Source organism: Copadichromis virginalis, linkage group LG15 (assembly GCF_057382275.1).
Source record: "Copadichromis virginalis isolate Kocher_CV1m ecotype Utaka linkage group LG15, C_Virginalis_male_GT1.1, whole genome shotgun sequence".
NCBI lineage: Eukaryota > Metazoa > Chordata > Actinopteri > Cichliformes > Cichlidae > Copadichromis > Copadichromis virginalis.
This window is the reverse complement of record NC_140632.1, coordinates 6227621-6249601: the sequence shown is the minus strand read 5'-3', so window position 1 is coordinate 6249601 and position 21981 is coordinate 6227621. Positions and strand designations below refer to the sequence as shown.

The 21981-nt window shown below is 42.3% G+C and overlaps 2 protein-coding genes across 3 annotated transcripts; one reads left to right on the top strand and one right to left on the bottom strand.

Annotated features, from left to right (window-relative positions):
- The first annotated feature begins 3116 nt into the window (after window positions 1-3116).
- On the top strand, window positions 3117-10402 carry LOC146691635 (uncharacterized). Of its 2 annotated transcripts, XM_085431521.1 has the most exons (8): window positions 3118-3393; window positions 3736-3785; window positions 4574-4667; window positions 6158-6226; window positions 6310-6378; window positions 6928-7215; window positions 7965-8359; window positions 9623-10402. In XM_085431521.1, exons 1-8 carry the CDS (start codon window positions 3348-3350, stop codon window positions 9704-9706), a joined length of 1095 nt encoding a protein of 364 aa, XP_085287647.1. In that variant the 5' UTR covers window positions 3118-3347; the 3' UTR covers window positions 9707-10402. The 2 variants fall into 2 exon arrangements, with proteins under 2 accessions (XP_085287648.1, XP_085287647.1); XM_085431522.1 differs by lacking the exon at window positions 6310-6378 and having other exon boundaries at window positions 3117-3393.
- A 1351-nt stretch (window positions 10403-11753) lies between these two features.
- On the bottom strand, window positions 11754-14523 carry ccn2a (cellular communication network factor 2a). The gene is made up of 5 exons (XM_085431523.1): window positions 14239-14523; window positions 13831-14047; window positions 13459-13734; window positions 13153-13364; window positions 11754-13053 (listed from the first exon to the last, which is right to left on the bottom strand). Exons 1-5 carry the CDS (start codon window positions 14299-14301, stop codon window positions 12757-12759), a joined length of 1065 nt encoding a protein of 354 aa, XP_085287649.1. The 5' UTR covers window positions 14302-14523; the 3' UTR covers window positions 11754-12756.
- Between the last annotated feature and the right edge of the window lie 7458 nt (window positions 14524-21981).

The window sequence follows — 21981 nt, the reverse complement described above, 5'->3', positions numbered from 1 at the left end:
GACTTGGAAAAGTTTTAGCCTAGGACCCCATAGTACCTTCCATCCGTTTTCTGCAGAGGTTGTTGGAGGTTATCCCAGCTGTCACAGGGAAAGAGGCAGGGTTGATAATCTGTTGGACGGCTAATTGTGAGAGATAGCAATCCATACTCACAACCTAACATGATGCATGTCTTTAGACTGTGGGAGAAATGAGGTTTGGAGATGAAGTATACTGATGACCAGCAGTATGGCTTAGTGCTGAGAAAGAGCCCTACAGATGTTATGTTTGCTTTAAGAATGTTGATGAAGAAGAATAGAGAAGGTCAGAATGAGTTGCACTGTCTGTTGGTAGATCTAGAGAAAGAGATGAGGAAGTCAGGAGTGGCAAAGAAGTATGTCAGGGTGGTGCAGGACATGTATGAGGACAGTGATGACGTGGATAGATGGGTTAAAGGTGCGGGTGGGATTGCATCAGGGATTGCATTTGAGCTCCTTTTTGTTTTCTTTGGTGAAAAACAGACTGACAGACGCGGTCTGCCAGGAGATTCTGTGGAATAAGTGATCTGTAGCGAGAGCAGGAAGTAGGTGAAGGAGAGTCTGGGAGTAGAGGAGTAGAAGTAAAGGTAAATGAGTTCAAATAGCTGGGGTCGACCATCCAAAGCAACAGACAGTGCACAAGAGGTGAAGATTAGTGCACAGGAAGGGGAACTTGCTGGAGACTAGTATCAGGGGTGATTTGTGACAGAAGGATAGCAGCAAGAGTGAAAAGGAAGGTTTACTAGCTGGTGGTGAGACGTGCTGTGATGCATGGTTGGGAGACAGTAGCACTGACAGAAAGACAGGTGTTTTTCATTCGAGGTGACCTGAATGGACAGGATTGTAAACAAGTACATCAGAGGAACAGCTCAGGTCAAGTGGTTTAGACACAAAGATAAAGAGGCAGGGATGAGATGGTTTGGGCATATGCAGAGCAGGGAGCTGCTAAAAGAAGAGGAAGACAAAGATCTTTTACCTCTTCATCCACAGTTGGTATCAACCTTCAACTCAGTGTTTCTTGCTATGCACTTTGGACTAACCTGATATCAGTTTCATAACAACAGAAGCAAAACATACTCAATTCTGAGTATTTGTATCTAATGACAGCTGCAGTTGTATTTAACACCTGCGTTCTGTAGTTAGCATTGTGCATGATGATTAAATGTGTTACACTGTGATAAATTTTGTCTAAATAGGTGAAAATTATTGTAGGCGTTACCAAAAGAGTGCTTCATTCAATAGATGTGTGAAGAAGGCTGTGTATTTGGCTCAGAGAAAGAGGTTGTCTGTTTTATCTGTATCAACAGGCACAATAAACTGTATGCTGTAATTATAAAATATTAATCTAGAAAGATAAATACTGCATTGTTCCTAAATATGAACAGACCTTGCAACATAGCTCAGTTTGATTTGGGTCACATGCTCACATGAGCAAATCTGGACAATGGCAGCAATAATTTTTAATAAAATATCACCAGGCAACACATTTAGGCAGTCAAGCGGCACAATCAGTAAATACAGCTTGATAATCCCTCTTTGTCCTATGGGGAATCACTCAGTGATGTTGACAGAGACACTATCATTTATTTACAATACATCCATTCTCTTGACTGCTTATCCAGTACAGGATCGAGGGGGACTGGCGCCAGCTCCCAGATCAAATAGTCTTTAAACAAGATGTGAAGGAAAAGCAGACTTCCCCCTTCAATTCTGGGGTTCACATCCCACAGAAGCTCAACTGGATTTAAATCTGGGGAATTTGAAGTCCACACTTCAAACTTGCTGTTGTGCTCCTCTAACCATTCCTGAACCATTTCTGCTTTGTGGCAGGGAGTATGATCCTACTGAAAGAGGCCACAGCTATCAGTGAATACTGTTTCCAAGGAAGGAGGGTCTGCAACAATGCTTAAGTAGGTGGTACGTATCAAAGTAATAGCTACATGGAGGGCAGAACCAAGGTTTCCCAGCAGAACATTGCCCAAAGCATCGCACTGCCTGCACAAGCCTGCTTTTTTCCCACAGTGGATCCTGTGCCAGGTGTTCCCCTGTGAGGTACACGCATCCGGCCACCCACGTGATGTAAAAGAAAGTGTGATTCATCGGACCATCAGATTGACTTCTTTTGCTCCATGGTCCAGTTCTGATATTCATCTGTCCACTGTTGGTGCTTTCCTTGGTGAACAGGGGGCAGTATGGGCATCCTGCCTGGTCTGCAGCTATGCAGCTCCATACGCAACAAACTGTGATGCACTGTGTGTTCTGACACCATCAGAACCAACATTAACTGTTTAGGTAGTTTGAGCTGCAGTAGCTCATCTGTTGGCCACACGGGCTTACCTTTGTTCCCCATGAGCATTAATGAGTCTTGACCGTCCACAATCCTGTCACTGACTCACCACTGTTCCTTCCTTGGACCACTTTTGATAGATACTGACCACAGCAGACCAGGAACATCAGCTTGTCAAACTCCTCAGATAATTACACTTGCACATTTTTCCTGCTTCTAAGAAATCAACTTTTAGAACAAAATGTTCACTTACTCTCTGACAGCTGCCATGATGAAGAGATAATCAGTAATATTTACTTCACATGTCAGTGCTTGGTGTATATATTTATATACATATAGCTATAGGTATGTGTTCAGATATACATCCATATTTTTGTGGGTGGTAATTGTGCGGATAAACATATGTATCAGGATGATGATCATCACCCTTCATATTCCTTGTTACTTATTTAAAATCCCGCCATCTGTCTACCCCCTTTATCCTATCCTGTTTTCATTGTTGTGTGTCTTTGTCCTGTGCGGTTGTTGCTTTTTTCAAAATCAAATGTATAACATAAACCTTTTGAATCAAAGCTAAAGTTTACACAACCAAAAATTAATTTAAAAATACATATGCTTCCAGTTAAACCATACAAAGGATGAAAAACATGATCGATGCTCAAACAGCGCACGGGGATAGAGATGCTCACTTTTATACCTGAGGCACTCTGAACTGGCACACGCCCTGACAACCAGCGAGGTATGATCAGGTACAACAGCAATTATTTGTCCCAGGATGATGTCATTTCCTCTCTCCAGCTCACGCTATAAAAAGGGTGCTGTTGCGGCGAGGTCTTGGTGGAGAGACCGGAGAGGACGGAGGCTGTCGGGTCACCGATGCTGCAGAAAATCTAGCTCTCCAGAAATACCGAAAGGCGGCTAAGTTTTGTTCAGAATGCGTCCCTAATTCACCGACTTTGATTTACAGGGAAGAAACCTAACCTTCTGATAAAAGCTTCGCTATTTTTTATTATTCCTGGAGAGCTACTTCGCCTCGTTTCCAAACATGATCGGGAGAGGACTGTTCCTTTTGACAATCCTGTCTAGCTGCGGTAAGAAAAAGAACAGACAGCTAAACCTTGATGAAGTTGAGCGATATGAAGACACAGACGGTTGGTTGAAGGAAATCTGCATTAAGTATTGTGACTGCCGGGGTTCCGCACCGAGGACAGCGACAAGCGCATCTTTAATTGCAATGAATTCACCTGCGCCTTTGGCACAATTATTCTCGTTACTAAAACAACCAGAGGCTTGTAGTAACACAGCGAGTGAGGAAAGAAAAGCGCACACGCACACACACACGCACACAAAGGAGCTGTAGGGATTATGAAAAGCATGTGAACAAATAAACATGCATGATTTTCTTTTCTCTCTGTGTTCTTGTTCTCTTGCAGTCCTTTCATTGCCAGTGACTTCGAGTCAGCTGGAGAATGAGGACGTAAAGGTAAATATTTTCTTATTGTTTTTGGTAACATTTTCTATTCTAATATTAGTTTTATTGGAGCAACAGAAAAGCAAAAAGCAAAAAAGAAACTAGTACAGGTTAGTGTTAACCTTCTTAAATCGATACTTCAGGGATATTCTTCTTGTCAGTATGACAAATAATACAAATCCACTGCATTGCCTTCTAGCTGCTCTCCAGCTGCACTCTTAAGGCACGCAGTGATTAGAAATGTTTAATCCCAATAATTTAAAGCTTTAAGCACCTTCATTGTGAGGCAAACCCACATTTGCCTTTGTAAAAATCAATAGAAAGCAATTTGAGAGCAATGGAGAGCCTTGACCTCCATGATTTTGAGGATGCTAAATCCACTGACAGAGAGGGAGGGAGGGAGAGAGAGCTTTCCAGAATAAGGTTTGGAGAGACAAGACTGCAAAAGGGAAATGTGGATCACTTCAAAGGTCTTTTGTGAAGAAGCTGGGCACCTTTTTAAAAAAAAAAAAAAAAAAAAAAGGAAGAAGAAAAATGTGAAAAATTATGTATGGATGTAGTATTGGCGCAATGGGAGTTGAAATAATTTTGATCCCTCATCTAAAGAGATTTATATCTTTCAATTAGTGGCTAAGTTAGCACACAAGCTGCATTCAAAGAGTCTCAGACTCATATGCTGCTTTTGATTCAGTTTAATTCATCTTGCTTGCAACAGCAGCTTGTTTTACTGTAATTCTCACTTTTTTTGGGATCATTTGGGGACTGTCTCTCCTCTGATTCTGGATTGTGTGCATCCACAGGTGATGAAATGCATCGTGGAGGCGCTGGCAGATGTCCTATCGAGGCCACACCCCATGCCTGTCAGTCAGGAGTGTTTGGCCACACTGAAGACAGGTAAGCAAAAGAAGGAAGACAGTTCAGCAACACTGAGCATAATCAAATGTCCTTTATTATTAAAAGGGGCTGTTAGCATGGCTCAGTGCTGCAAACAACTACATTGATAGCTTAAATTAGCACAGGCAACATGCACATAAAAAATGAGTTATTAATGAAAAAGAATTGATTTTGCAATTACGTGTTAGAATATTACCTAAAACTGAAGCATGTCGCTTCTTCTACTGCACACAGGCTGCACACACATAAGGACTGTAAGATAACCCACAGTCTGGCTATTATCTAGTCCCATCTAAAAACACCAATAAAACTTTGATTTTCACATAAAAACATTTCCCAGACTGTTGGATGGTGTTATCCTCTCTGCTGACCTTTTCTTAACATCCTCATATCTTAAACATGCTGCAGAAACACAGTGCGTTTCCTTCATATTGCCCCATCGCGGCAGTGTTTTAGGTTTTAGTTTTACATTCCATTAATCTGAGGGTCTAATCAGCTATAATGTATTTTCCCCTCTGTTGCCAAGTGCTTGCTCATCACAAAACTGATGGCTCTCTTAATCTGACTATGCTAAATGCCTTGGGATATCATATTTTCTGATTTGGCCCCATGGGAATAAAATCAAAAATGGATGTATGTTTACATCATTTCTAACCTTTACCGATTTGCGAGGGCACTGGTAGAGGTCGCTCCCTGTTTATAGATTTATACAGATTTCCCTGGTCAGTTATTATCATCATCCCCACCCTCACAGCTGTCATTCCCATATAAGAGCGGATTAAGAGGCCAGGCCTTGCTGGAAAAGTGCTGTATTTTAGAAGAAATCCACCGTTCTCTCGTAACGCGTGCATAGCGCTCTGATCATAAGGTTAATGGATTGATGCAGTGAATGCTGGGTAAAAGTCTGCTGCAGACTCGGTAAAGACGATTCAGTTACATAGATGGTGTTTTACCTTGATGTCGTCCTTGTTGTATAAAAAAAAAAAACACACACACACAAAAAAAATCGATCACAGCCTTACTCATCGAGCGTTTGCTACTGAGCGGGTGCTGTGAGCGGGAAACTGTACACCACCGTAGGGGATGGAAAGAAAGGAGAATGGAGAGGAGGAGTAAAAGGAAAAGAGAGATGACTGATTGATACAAGAACATGATACAGTACAGTGTCTCTTGCTCCTGCTGCTGCATGCTATATGCAGTGCTGTTTGTGGGTCAGCAGAAAGTCCAAGTGCTCGCTTGCTGCTGTGGGAGTCTCTGTGGGCCAAATGATTAATTGTGCTCTTGCTTTGAAAGCAGTAAATTCCAGGGCAATTAACTCTGATGAATCCACAAAAACGTGTCTCTGAATCCTTTGAAAACAGTGAAAAGGGAAAGATGTACACCTGTGATTTACCCCCTACAGCATCAATTCCCTGCCTTTTATCTGCTATTTTTTTTTTCTTCTTCTTCTTCACTGTTATGTTTGCATTTTAATGTGTGTGTGTGTGCAGATGACCGACTTGTTACTATCCTTCGTCATCAAAACTTTCTGAAGGAGATGCAGGAGATCGCTGCTCAAGGTGAGTCACGGATTACTCATCTCGTTTACGTGTGCATGAAGATAAGAATGATGGAAGGCTCGAGCGACTCATTTTCATTTAAGGTGGTCGGGGGAGAGCTGATACGCCTACAGCAGCAGCACCGACCCTTCAGGCTACAGATGATGTCCCTGGTGAGCTGGACCTTCCTATACATCATGTGGTTATGCTTCTTATTTTTTATGGCGTATCTAATCGGTGGGTTAAATGCAGCAGCTGTGACAGTGATGTATAGTTTCCATTATTTATGTTTTTCAGCAAAGTCGCGCTAAAAACACATCAAAAGTGCTGAGGTAGATTTAACTTCTGCTGAGGCTCTGTGAGGGAAATAAATCAGAACATGTATGACGTCCTTCCACATAACAGCATACCTAGATTTTTTTTTTATTTTTTATTTTTAAATCAGTGCTAGTACCAAAGTCAATCACACAATGGTAAGGTGGGAAGGAAAAACAAGAATAGCAATTTGAATGTGGTCAAAGAAGAAGATAATGGGCTTTGTTTTTTTTGTTTTTTAAATTGTCTGGGTTACATATGCCTCCTACTGTCAATCAAAAACATGGGGGTAACAACAATAAACCCCATAATAAACTGTAGTACTTTTGTGTAAGCGCCTTCTTTTAACATCACTAGAAAATCAATTTCTTCTAGTAAATTAAATCCCCACTCTCCCCTATTTTCAGATCGATCCATGTTGGAGGCTTTAGGAGGCCCCGGCGAACGATCTATCCTGTCCAAGAGGACGGGAGCTGGAAAAGATGAAAAGGAAGCAGGCATGGAAGACGGCGAGTTGCAGGGGGACAATGAAGCTGAAGAAGTGCAGGTGAAACGGGAGAGTGATGAAAGCCCGGGAAGCCACGTCTCTGAGTCTGCAGAGGAGTGGCGGGAGGGCGAGGATGAAAAGAGGGAGGAAGATGAAGAAGGCTATGACAAGAAGCGAGCAGAGGAGATTTCAGAAGAGGAGAGCAAAGGCAAGCACACATTTCCTGGTCCTTCTTTGAAATTTATGTGTTATAAAGTAAAAGTAGCATAAGGAAATTGGAAAAGGAGATCGAGAGTTTGGCATCTAAAGATGCAGTCGAGTTTTTTATTTTGATAACACAGGCCACTCAAAGCAAATGAAAAGATGTAACATTAATGGTAGAAGCAGGATCTTAAGACAGAGACAGCGGTGAAACTAAAACTGCCTTGTAAATGGAAACTGCTTGCTATCTCAGGGCTGGCTGATTGATGGAAGCACTTCCATCTACATGATGAATCTCAGCCCCCTCACTCGCAGGGGAGCGAGGCCAGCACGGCTGGCAAAATGACAGCTCGTCAACAGGAATGAATGAGTAGCTCACTGTTGGAAAATTCAAGCGCTCGGTTACAACTGCAGTCATCTCGCCGTACTCTCTAAAGTTATCAAGACTGCAATCAGCTCGTTCTATCTCTGCAATGTTCAACAGAGAAATTGTTTTATTTTGAGTACAATGAAATAGTGATACTGATTCTGCAAAATGAAGCTTCAGCCAAGTCATCTGATCGCTTCAGCCATGCTGATAATTCCCATAAAGCATTGCTAGCACTACTGAGGTCCAGTGCTGCCAGCTGGCAAGAAATATTTCATTACAAGAAGTGGAATCTTGCTGATGGTGGAGACTTTTCTGGCAGCGGCCTAGCAGAGGTGTTTCAGTGAGAAAAATAATAAAAATAAATCTTATTCTTTTCATATTCCCAGATGATGGATCGGATGAGAAGAGAGACGCACGCAGAAAGAAATCAAAAGACGAAACATCCGATGAAGAGGAAGAGATGACCAAGAGGCTCTCACTCTTCCATAAAAACAAGGGCAAAGAGGAAGGACGTCAGGAGGAGACAAAGCGAGGGAACAGGGAGAGCTTACAGCGGTGGACCAAGGCAACCAAGCCTTTGCTGCTGAAGAAGAAAGCAGCCACAAAGGAGGAGCAACATGAAGTGCCTCATCATTCAAAAGAGATAGCGGAGGAAAAGGAGGAGAAGAAAAGAAATGCTCAGAAGAGTCCAGAGGAGAAGGAGCTGCAGATGATTGCTCGAAGAGCACCGGAGGAGAGGAGGGGGTTGGAGGAAGAAGGGAGCGCCAGCAGAAAGTCAGAGGTGCTCGTTCCCCTTCTTTTGTGAGATTCACGGTCTGAGAAACAAAAATAAAAAGTGCTAAATCGCTTAAAGGAATCTTTCCACATGCCTAGGAGATATAGCAAGCCACAACTTGGCTTAAAATAAAAACTGGAAATTGTTTTTATATAACCTCCAATAAAACCGCTAATTAATAATGACACAAACAAGAACACCGAGAGCATAAAGAGGATACTTAAACTACTTAAAAGTTTTATGATGTTTTTATTACAACATGGTGACGTCAGCCTGTTACAGCATCGCTGTGGCATTGTAAGGTGACGTGCTGGAAAAATAAAGAGTCCAAACATATTGTTGTAAAGCTGATAAGACAAGATATAAAGAAATATGTTTAAAGTTATACTGATTTTTTTACATTTGGTGTGAGCTTGACTACGACATAACTTTCACCAAAGTGAAATCATCTCAAGCTGTTATTGGGTGTCTTCCATCAAACAAAATGTGAACATTAAATCTTGAAAACTGTGGACGCTAGACTGCTAACAAACAGACAAACAAACAACCGATTACGTACTCCCTCCATTTTGGGGGTAAAACAACAAGGAGTGTTTGATTATCTTTTTGGGAGTTAAACCATAGATCTTAGAGATGGACATCTCCGTTCTGTGTTGTTCAGCTATAAGAGTATACCAAAGAACATCATGTCGCATTCAATAAGCTGTGAAACCAGTGATTGAGACCACAGATGCATCAGAAAACTTGATCAAAGGAACCAAAGTCTAGATTTCCATCAGATATCTGCCCAACCAGACTTCTTTTTGAAATCACAGGGGTCGCCCCCTGCTGGCCATTAGAAAGAATGCAGAATGTTCCTCTTAGAACTAGGAGTTGCATCCATCTTTGATATACAGTGTATGGCTGTTTCTAGTCTAATGATACATTCATATTTAGATATGAGGGATTTCTCTCAGCAAGTAAGAAGGAAATCCTTCCTGAATGCAATGAAATTGTTCCTCAGGATGTTTTACCTGTTTGCTTCTAAAGCAGGATTCTTCCTACAGCTTGACTCCCTGCAATATCTTGAAAGGAAGCTATTTACACTGCAATAGCCTTGATGGATGCAAACTGCAACACAGTTGTTATTAAATTGAAGGTAAAGGATGCCATTCTGGACGTTATCTGCGCTCTCTCTAATAGATAGGACATTCGAGCCACGAATAAATATGATTGTTTGCACTGCTGGTGTCCCTTCTCTCACACGCTGCCTTCTCATTATACCTGCAGGAGCCTGAGATTGAAAGTCTGGCAGCCATCGAGTCAGAGCTTGAAAATGTTGCCCTGAAACTCCATGAGCTGCGGCGAGGCTGAGAGAAATCGAAAGGGGGAGAGAGAGAGAGAGAGAGAGGGAGAGAGAGAAATTGGAACAAAGTTTGACACCGCAACCTCCTCTGCCTCCTCGTCCTCCTCCGCTTTACCAGCTGCCTGGTTTCCACAGAGCGTGTGAATGTGTGACAAGATTTTTGTCTTTCCGCTATTTTTCCTGAGGAGGCCCGACCGCCGCAGCCTCACTCGTGACGTTCACATAGAGTAGCATACAGTAGATGCACATTGCAGCTAGACGTGCATACTAACAACACACAAGTGCGCGCGTACCGTGCATTTGCGTGCGTAACATTTCAGAAGATTTCCGAAGAAAGGCGACTTGTTCAGCTTCATTTTCTCCGACAATCACGTCTCTGTTTCTGTAAACGTATCTCTTCTGCTTTTTAGATTATCTCAACGGTGCGCACTGATTCATTGTGAAAGGTTAAGGCAAATCCAGGTATACACCTACAAGGTGAGGTTGTACAGTAATGGCATGTATACATGTACAAAGCTCTTTCTGGAATGCGCATTTACTTACAAAGTTAAAGATAGAGAAGACTTAGATGATTGTCATAGATGCAGTTGATGCAAATCAAGCCAAGGCAGTAAGTGATTTTTAGCGGATTAATGTCTGGGGTGTGATCTGTACTGAATTTATGTAAGAAAATCAATAAATTGAATAGTTTATCTGGAATTCTCTATTTGGTGACTGTTTTTCATGCCTCTAAAGTCAGCTTATTATTAACATATTAAAGGGAGAGTATTAAGAGTCATTACAGGACCATCACACTGTATAGATTGATCTACACAACCCACACAAACCTATAGGATCCACTGCAAACTTAAATTACAAGTGTAGATACAGTCTGTGCTTGCTTGTGGGCGACAACGCTGACAACATGAATCATCAGCATGACACACAGGCTGTTGACACATTCTTTTTCAACGGGCAATTTAACCTTTGTTTTGGCAGCAATATGAAAATTCTTTGGTTGTTACTATTAAGAAGAAAATATCTAGAGTAGATATTATCATACAGTGTTAGCTGGTTTTTTTTTAAATGCTGCATTTTAACAGCAATATGTCAAGAGCTGCCGAGCGAAACATGGACTGGAAGGAGTCAAGAACACAATGTGGGCAGTGGAGAAAGTTCTGCTTTCTTTGGCAACTCGAGTAAATATAGCTACTGTAGGCATGACTCGAAATTTAATCATGTACAGTCAGACAAATGCAGTCTTGGAAAGCCTGAATACTGCATCTGAAGGTAGGTTTTGCACAGAAAATTCAACAGAAAAATTTAGTTACTGAACATAATCCGAGATCACAGATAACAGTGACAATGGGGATAGTGTTTACTGGATATTTTGTATTAGTTATATTTGGAACTTTGCATCTCTACACTATTCAGCCAGCTGTTACAAATATAGTTCAGGGTTTTTAAGGTTGTGAAAGGGCACCAGATGGCAGCATTAGACCATCTCTTACCTCTTTTTTTTTTTTTCAAAGGCGAGAAACGCAACAGCATGATTAAAATGCACAATGGTCATGTTTGCATGGACTCTTTTCCATTTTCCTTTATGTGTGTTACAAAAATAACTAGAAAACACATGAATAAATGCATATGCCATTAAACTTAAAACATCCTCTCTTATATTTGTCTGCTTTTATGTACATAATTTAATTGCATGACACACAGCTTTCTTGAGTGCTTGCACTGCACCATGTTGCATAAAACCAGCACGAATATGTAAGGCATCCATGTCGTAGATAAATGGAGGGATTTTTATAGATTACTTCAATTAGCTAAACAAAGACATCCTTTATGTTGAACGCCTCTTTAAATCACTTGAGCCTGAAGGCCTGCTCCGATGACTGAGGCTATTTTTTTTCTGAGTGAGTGATGCACGAGTTCATATGGTGTCAAAACCTAACAGTTTAGCAGAGCTACGGTTAAATGTGCTTTCAAATGTCGGCTGAAAGCCAAGAGCTAATGAAGCCGTTGTGGAGCTGGATCTCAGTCTCGGATCAAAGTTAAAGACAGACCAGTTCATGTTTGTATAAAAAATATAAGATTTTATTTCCAGCTACAAAGTCAAACATGTAACATTTTTGTCACACTTCTCAATAAAATAGTAAAAAATAACCAAAAATACACCACTGATACATTTTGAAGCACAGAAAACATTTTGGCTTTTTAAATTAACTTAAACTGTACACATATATACAAAGTATATACATCAGTATTTTTTTAAAGGAATGAAATTACAATTCTTCCAGTCTCTTCTTCTTCTATTTTTGTACAAAATAGACATTTTGTTCCTGTAGATGCTTTTTTCCCCCTCCTTCTGACCTGAATCAGTAATAGTCAAAATGTTTTTTTTCTTCTTTTCTCAGTGCCGTGGCAAAGCCCACTGTACTCCATTATCTAACCCTAAACTCAGCATGCTGCTTGCTTTCTCATCCAGGGCAGAAACTCTGACCTTTCCTCTACTCTGTAAGCACAGTGAAAAGCGTACACACAGACAAGGCTAAAATTTAGACACGCACACACACAGACACACACATACAAGGACACATTCAGACCTGTTTGGACAGGGAAACACTGGCCTGCTGTGGACTGCATGCTCCCTCTACAGCTGCTTAGAGTTTACAGGTCTGGTCTTGGACTGGGAGGGTGGAGGGACTTATTAGACACCTCATTTAGAGAGGAGGTCAACATTTAGATAAGGTATAAAATGCACACAGTAAAATGGACGGGTTTGTAAAAAGGCTTTCAAGGGAAATGGGCGGAAACCTGACAGCAGGTTTGTCAAAAAAAAAAAGAAGTTATAGTGCAGGGATCTTTTGGAGCTGCTAAGCAACCCTCTGTCTGAGTCTATGAGGCTGATGTTCATCAGCTGTACAAAACATACAGGCACTAAGACGAGCGCCTGGGCTACTTTTACAATGAGAAAATGGCAAAATAAAACATGATAAACATATATACTGAGCTGCAAAATGAGATGGAGTTGTGTTTGTTTTCAAGTCAAAAGCGCCTATCGTCCAGGAGCGGCTCACGCCATGTCTCCCATCATCTTCTTGTAATACATGGATTCGAAGATGTCGTTCTCCCCGGGGCAGTTGTAGTGGCAGGCACAGGACTTGATGAACATCATGTGCTTCTTCATGACTTCTCCATCAGGACATTTGAACTCCATGGGCAGGGTGGTGGTCCTGTGTGGGGTGCAGCAGCGGCCGTCCAGGCAGACGCCGCAGAACTTTGGCCTGTAGGACTTGGTGGTGGTGCAGCCAGAGATCTCAAACTTCATGGGTTTGGAGACTCTCGGAGTACGGATGCACTTTTTCCCTTTCTACAGGAGGAAAAAAAGAGGAAAGAGCAACTTCAGCAGGGTTTCTTTTACTGATATGCCCAAAGGTCACGAGTGTGGTGCTGTTTAACGAGAACTCACCCTAATGCTCTGCTCCAGCTGAGACTCGCATGGTCTCACCATGCACAGCCGGGTCTGTTTTTCTAGGCGGCATTCACGGTTATCGTTGGTGACCCTGGTAGATACTCCCAGGCCGCATGTCTTCGAGCAGGCGCTCCATTCAGTCGTCTGAACCAGGCAGTTCTCTCTCATCATAAAAGGATCTGGGCCATAGGTCTCCTCCTTCCTGTATGCTGTAAACACAGGAGGAAACGCTGGGTTAGAAAAACTGTGCTAATTATGCTGTAACCTGCTGTAGCCTTGTGTTCTTCAAAAACAGACACTTACCAGACAAAACAGGGCCCATGAAGCTTTTTGTGGTGGGAGTTTCATTCTCCTTTGTGTCGGAAGAACCACATTCCCACTCCTCACAACACTTTCCAGGCACTTTCACACGCCTTGGGTTGGGGCAGTCTGGGCTGGGCAGCCGGATGTCCATGGAGCAAAGAGGCACACAACCGATGGCTCCGTCCAGACAGGTACACTGGTACTTGCAGCTGCTCTGGAAAGTCTCTCCACTCCTGTACACCGTTCCGCCAAACACACAAGTGGCTCCGTCTCGAGCTGTCAAGTAGAATTTGCAAGAGAAGGGTCATGATTTGCTTCATACATTGGATTTATTGCAGACGTCATAGAAAAGATCAGCCATGAGTGGCACACCTGTGCAAACTCCTATGCGTCTGTTGTTGGGAGCTCCGAAGTCACAGTAGAGGCCTTTGTGCGGGTCACAGACGTCTTTCTCAGTGCAGAGCTCCCCCATCTGTTTGGCACACACCCTGCAGCAGCCACAGCCATCCAGCACCAGGCTGACACCTGGGGGGCACTGAGGAGGGGTGGACGGGCACGAACACTGGCCGCTGCACTCCTGACCTGCAGCCTGAAAACAGGCACACACACAGACACATTCTCTGGTAAATATCATGCCCACGTTGTGTGCTAGAAACACAGACACACATCCAACACACTGGCTCTTAAGACAAGTTTAAAGCACTGGCTTCACCATTCAAGTCCAGCTAAAGCCAAAGCCTACACCAAAACACTAAAATGAATTATTTTTTTCTGACTTACCATGTAGGAAAGCATGATGCACAGCAGAGGCAGCAAAATCATTTTCTTCATCTCAGCAACCATCTTCTCTTGTCTTTAGTAATTAATTTAGATTCTTCCAAAAACACCTTCTCGGAAAAAGTCGTCCTTTAGCGTCAGAGTTTTGAGCTTGAGAAACTTTTCTGATCAAATTGATCTCTTGTCTTGTTCCCAACTGCTGCTCCGGCTCACTGTCTTTTTTATTTTTCCTTTCTTGGTGAAAGCTAGAGTTTAGCTTCGGTAGAAGAGTTGATCTGAGTTCTGACTGCAGAGTGGAGCCTCCTTTATACCCGCTGGCCCTCGCAGCACGTCACTGGGGGCTGAATGGAGAGCCAGCCCTGGACAAACATGGACATACTTGGCATTCTTTCCTCGCTTCCTGCCCCCCACTCCAGACATCCCACATTCCTGCTGTCTGAAGGCAAGGCTCTGCTGCTCGGCCAAACAACACCGTCTCTCTCTCAGAGCACCTTTCATCTGGATTGGGAGGTTAAGTCTGGTTACAGTCCTGAGACCCCACACTGGGAATTCCTAAAGACTGACTTCACAAACAGACAGCCAGTACCTATAAATATTAATTTTTCAAAAAGAAAGAAAAGGGGAAAGGCAGCAACAGTTCAAAAGTGAACCCTCAAATAACTTGATGAGGAGGAAGGACAGTGGAAATAAAACAGGTAGAAGCTCATAAGCAGAAACATACAATAATTAAACAAACTCCAAGAAGTTTAATATGTGGTTAAAACTTTAAGCCCACAACAGCATTCCTCAGCCCTGGCTTCAAAGGCACATGACAGCATGTACTTTAGTACGTTAACAGCAAGCGGTTAGTGAAAGGAAATTCATTTGAGTCAATAACTTGAGCTGGTTATTTGTCAAGGTGCTTGTTCCAGCACAGAGACCTGGCAGCTGTTGTCTAGAGACTTTGTCTTCTATGCCCATGTGGTTATTTCTGAGACACTGCAGCGGCATTCTTGTGCACTGACATCAGTGGCTGGACTGCAGATTTGATTATTAGCTACTCTTTTAAACACATTATCATTAAGAACTCATTACCGTGAATGAAGCGTTTTGTTTCTGAATCCCTCCTCATGTGCTGTACGTGATATACCTGACCTGATTCCCTCCAGACTCTCTCAGTGAATTTGTTCTGCAGATAGAGACTCATCCGAATGTGGAGCAACTCAGAGAGGTTTCTTTGCTTGAGTAACAGTGCCAGTTCCAAAGTACAGAAATAACTGATTATGAGTAAAAGTTGTGATTTTTTTAAAAGTATTACCGGCTTATTATTATTGAAAATTTGCCCTTTGTGCTAATAATGGCAACTGTCAGTGACAGAACCTGCAGTTCCACATATAACCACATGAGGCTGACACCAAGAGCAGTTCAGCATGGTGGAGGGGTGGTGAGCACCTCACATCAGGAAGGTCCTGAATGTCAATACAGGACTGGGCCTTTTTGTGTGGAGTTGCATATATGCATGTTCTCCCTGTGTCTGCGTGGGTTTTCTGCAGGATCTGCAGGTTTTCTGCCATCTTCCTCCCAAAGAAGTGCATGAGGTTAGGTTAATTAGGATTTTTAATTTGGCTGTGAATGTGAATCATTGCTTATCTCTATGTTAGCCCTGCAACAGGCTGGTGAACATTTCTGTACTTTGCTTTGCTTCATTGGCCAGTAAAGATAGTGGATGCATAGTCTTCACAACAGGTTTTCGGGCTTTCAAAGGTTCTTTGGAGATTGGGTGCTTTTTCACTATTATCAATCCATTCTTTGTACCTGACTGTTTTATGAGGAAAAAATACACAAGCACAACAAGGGCACCAAACTCAATAGCTGAACCAGTGTTGTGTCTACACATAACAGACAACCAATTTTATATTCTATCTTCAGGCACTTTGTTACTAGCAGCTTCAAAATGCATCATTCAGTCCCATCTCTTACATTGTTGGATCTGCAAAATATTCCACACATAACACAGTTTGACAACCATGAAATAGTAAAATTTTTAGCCAACAAGGTGATTCTCAAAGCTCTAGTAGCTGAAAACTTGCCGTATCTTGGTATGATGTGCAGTGTGTTCTTAACAAAATTTGAGGAAAAGGACCTAAGAGATGCATATGGCCCTTCTGGTGATTCATTCATGATTCATTTAAAACTCTTCAGAGATGCTCTCAGTGGAAGTGGAAGTGGTTCTGAAGGAAATCATACACAGAGAAGTGTCAAGTTACCTAAGAACCAAACTGAAAATCAGTGTAAAAAGGTCTCTAATTTTCATGCTTTTGGTAAAAAAGAATCAACAAATATTAAAATAATCAACAAGATGTACAGAGGTGGTCAGGAGAAGTACAACAATGAGTGTCTACAGCCATCTGTAAAACACGGTGGAGGCTCTATCAGGATTTGGGATTGCATTTCACCCAGAGCATTTTGATCCACCATGCAATACCATCTGGAAGGTGATTGTCAACAGATTCATTTTTCAGCATGACAGTGATCCCAAACACACTGCTAATGTAATAAAAGCATACCTGGATGGAAAAACACACAATGGAACACAGTCAGTGATGGACTGGTTTCCCCGGAGTCCAGACCTCATCATTTTTTAAGCACTGTGGGATCATCTTGAAAGAGAACAGAACAAAAGGCAGCCAACATCCAAAGAAGAGCTTTAAATGTCTTTTAAGAAGCCTGGAGAACTACTCCTGAAGACTACTGAAATACAAACATGAAAAGAAGGTTTGCCTAAGAGAGTTCAGGCTGAGTTAATTATGATTTTCCTAGCAAAATATCTAGAAATGATGGACGGTTAAAGACTTTTGCATGGCACTTTTTATTTTACCCTTGTCAACTACATTAGGACTTAACATTATCCATGTCTAGGAGTGAGTGGGCCAGTAAGTGGTAATTAGTAGGTATCAGACCCATAGAGTCCCTGAATGCACCTTGCTAACCTATACAGGTGATAAACACAGCCTGTTAATATTGTGGCAAAAGTGGCAAAAGTGACTTAGTTACTGTCACTGTTTTTGCTTTGTTATTTAAAAAGATAGAAAGTTTTTACACCACGGCTAAATCTAAATTTATCTGGCAACCTGGCCAATATTCATCAAACAGTTAAAAGAATGCATCCAGTGTACATCCTGCTCATTATCCTAATGGTCAGTTTTCTGAGTTACCTGAGCTGAATAAGCAGCTCAGCCAAGGTATGCAGGACAAGTATTAAGGGAACAAAGACTAATGTTCTCAGTCCAAGTGGCACTTCCCGAAATGGATGTTTGTTGATTTGAGTCTTAGGCGGCTTTTCTTACTTCCCGAAAGACAACATTTTTCAGAGGATTCTGAAAAGGCCGGAGATTTTGTTTCACATCTGACAAGAAGTTTTGACTGCATTTGGTCTTAGTCAGGATAAATGATGATTACAAATCCTGACTGCAGTGAAAGTGCAGCCTGGCCCACGAAGACCCATGAGGCAAATACGAGAAGAACAAAGGCTTCTCACCTGCCTAATGAGGTTTAGTCTATGAGAAACTTGAAAGGCCAGGTGTGCCATGTCCCTGGCCAGGCTTATTTTATTACATCAAACCCCAAAGTGGAGATTGCAGGAAAGGGCCGAGACGGAGGTTTGTGTATTTTTTTTTTTTCAAAAAAAAAAAGGGGGGATCACACACCAGGCTAGACTCTTCTGAAAGGCCGCCCTGCTCCTGCTCCAGCCAGCGAATCGGAAATGAAAAACTCCCAGAGAAACCTGGAGCTGAAAGAATGTGAGTGAGAAAGCCAGCAGACTGGGCTGTTACTACAGAGGAAGTTTCCCCATATAAGGGCGTCTGCTCTTTTCCTAATAAGGATATGTTCTCTCTCTGTGCTGGCTCAGTACAGTAGGGACTCCTGGACCACAGTTGTGAGAGAAAGTGTGGTGTGTGTATGAGTCTCTGGTCTGTTTAAACAGACCAGAAACAGTGTGTGTGTGTGTGTGTGTGTGTGTGTGTGTGTGTGTGTGTGTGTGTGTGTGTGTGTGTGTGTGTTGTCAGTCATTACAGCCTCAGGACCTAAATTCAAGTTCAGGGATATCTGAAGGAAACAGCTTGATGGAGAAATAGACTCCTGCCACAAACAACACTCTGACTGACATTGTTATCTTGTTATCTGACGTGCGGAGTAATCTAGAGTCTGTCAGGCTGATTCATGCGTCACAGGCAGTTTTTAAGCTGCTTTTTAGAAATGTGGTTTGAAGATGTTTGCAGTTGTAACAAAAGTACAATGAATGAATGCTGCTTCGTTTAAGGTCAGCTGTGTCCTGGACAGCCACCGTAACCCTGGGCCTAGGTTAGGAAACTTATCTTTCTGGATGTTGTTATGATGCTGTCACAGCGAGCGCTCACTAACTGTGGCCTGTCAGCTTCAGGAATCTTTTTTCGTTCTGAATAACAGCAGGCCAACTGGCTGCGTTCTCCCTGTTTTGCAGATTTGGATGTGTGGACGTGATGGCTGTGGTGGCCAAAGGAAACATATGGCTCTGTGTGTGGCAGGCTCAGATATGTCAGGGCTAAGTATAGACTGAGATATTTGCCTCGGAGAGTTGGTTAGAATCCATAATGGAGCTGTGGTGGTGTTACAGGGGAGTCTGGAGAGCTTTGTACTTTTTAGCACCACTGTTATTAAACATGTCTGTATGCTAACTGACAATTTTACACAGTGGAAAAATCTGTTGTTTAGTTCACTAGTTTACTTTTGATTGTTATAGTTGGAGTGAATGTTAGATGTTAAATAACTCACCAACTACTTTGCTAGAACTAGGTTGGACCCTCCTTTGCCTTCTGAAAAACTTTAAATCATGCCACACAGCTAGGTGCTGGAAACATCCCTCAGAGATTCTGGATCGTGTTGACATGATAGGACCACAGAGTTACTTTACATCCATAATGGGAAACTCCAGTCCCACCAAAGTGTTCTCTATTGGATTCTGCCATCAGAAGCCATCAGAGGATATGTACAACGTGGTCATAAACTAATGGGCCCAGTCAGCAAGAACACTCAGGTAGGCTGTAGTGTTTAAATGATGCTCAGTTGGTATTAATGGCTCTAAAGAGTGCAAAAAATCCAAATGTCACACAAGAAATTGAAACTCGTGAGACCAGGCAACGTTTTTCTAATCTTCTGTTGTGCAATTTTGGAGAGCCCAAAATAATGTGGTTTACATGACACTTAATTTCTTTAGCAACATCCGACTCCTGCTTTAAGTGAAACTAGCATATCTTCAGTTATGTCTGCCTCATATCTGACTCTTGCTGTCAAACTTCCCACTGTGTTTGGATGCTAGTTGCTATTTTATGATGCTGATCAGAGTGACGAGAGTGAACCAAAACTGCCAGGTACTGTAGATAAAGATCAAAATAACCCTTTGCACATCCAGCCTCACAATTAGACTAAACTTTAGCCATGACATCACATAAGATCATGTGGCCTGTGTAGTAATTTGAGGTCAAGGCCTGCCTCTTACAGTCCAGATTTACTCTAGTCGCCGCTTGCTCGTTATAGCCTCATTACGTTCGTGCTTCATTCATTCTTACTGTGTGACATCACAAGGCAGCAGAAGCATGTCAGCTGGGAGCTCACCAACTTTAGGATCTGCGGCGATGACAGACTCAGTGTCTGACCACGCTACATTTTCATACGCCTACGTCAGGTTCTGGGAACAACGCTTTCCTCATTTAGCCACCTCTGGAAAGTGGAAATAATTCCCAGTTTTCTTAAACACCTCATATGTGTGTTCTATCACACCACGGTTGATGACTTCATAGCTGGTGCTGACGACACAGAGCAGGCCTCTGTGTCCCGTGGGGCATCTCCTCACCTTTTCCAAGCTTCGCGGACACTGTCTGCATTCAGCACCACTGCAGTCATAGTAGGCCTTCCCAGCACTTTCAAAGTTAAACAGGAATATAAAAACCAAAATTAGCAGTCGCACAAAACATTCTGTCCTGAGGTTTCACTTTTGTTCCGAACCAGGTCAGATACACTACGAACACCTTCAGTACACACATTGCACCTAAAAGCGTCGGCCTTCAGTTTGCTTTTATGTACTTTCCATTTCTTGCTTGTTTAAAAAAAGTGCATGAGGTTTAGTAGATGCATTTATCCAAGCAGTGCAGAAGTACTTAGTGGACTTTATTGCTGCACCCTGTTGCCAGTTTGTTAGATACACCTAATTAAAACTAATGCATGCTATTACAGCCGTCATGAAGGTCAGAGTTAGCTTTTGTTCTGATTTATGCTCACTTTATAAATGTGCATCTATACGCATATGCTGGCAAATCCAGTATGTTTTTCCCAAACTTTGTCCACATTTCAGGCTGTAGTTGTGTTACCTCCACTCAGCTGTCCATTAAACTAAATTCCATTAGTGGTAGCTGGCAGACTATTCGAGGAATGTTCCATGGCTTTGGCCTTCAAACAAACCATCTATGTACCACTAAACCGAACATGAAGCCAAGATCTCAAAATGATTTTCCTGCCTGCATATTTCTGCTTCTTTGAACTCGGTGGCTGACTGCAGAGAGATGGCGAGAGCGTAAAAGCTGAAAACAACCCAGAGAGACCTTATTATTATTTTGCACTTAATTAAGATGTCGGGCATTTTAATTGTCTTTCCGAAAGCACGGTGCACATACTTTTGCGTCAACGCTGCACGCACAGCCACTCCACAAGGAAGGCAAAACTCGATCACAACAGCAGAATAAGTGCATAACATGTCATTTGCAGTGTCTTTGTTTCAGCAGCAAAGCAAACAGGCTAATGAAGACTTGCTGGAACAGTAAATTGCTCCTTTGTTTCACAGTTTGGAGTCAGTCTGCAAAAACACTCAGAGGGGAAATTTTAAATGAATTAGATGATGATCTGTAGATATTTAACAATGGAGAAGGGACTGGTCCATTACTGACAGAAAAGGTTGAAAACCGATGGAAACCCTTTGAAGGCTGTCTATGAAGAGACAAGCAGTGGAGACCAATAATGGATCTGGAGCCTGGTATGATTTGTGGATATTTAACAATGGGGTTGGTGGGCAGATAAACTGTCAAGCTGGAAACTGAGTCTATTTAAAGGCTGCGCTGGGGGAAAATGTTCGGCCTGGAAACATGCATGAGACCTAATCTTTTTCAGGCACAGCCTGCATGAAATAGTTGGGTTTAATATTACTTGGGGTAATGGACCTAAGTATAATATACTGACAATTTGATGCCAAAGAGGCATAGTTGAAAGGTAGATTGCATTTTTCAGTCAAATTTTCTCATAAATCATTAAGTTGGGTAGAAGGGAAAGGGAAGATATCATTTTCATCTCCTGTGGACAAAGCATTTTTCCCTAGCTGCAAAATAGTGTCACAGGTGGAAACTATAGTAATAAGCTGAGAGCCTGGGAACATCTGTACAGATATAACTGGAGGACGGATGAGTTTCTGAGCTGTCAAAGGAAGAGAGAGTGGAAACTGCCTGTTTAAATCCTGCATCCTGGAAATTGTTTAGACTAGAGACACAGATGAGAATTTTGGGCTATAACTCTTTCAACAAACAACAGAAGCTCATCACAGCTCGAGATTTACTGCCACACACATGGATGTGGAAGTCAGATGGTCTTCACCTAAACACAACTACATGTGGGTCCAGTACAGCATCTGTTCTGTTTCTGTGACTTCTCAGCTGGAGGTCGAGCGGGTTTCTAAACTTAGAAATA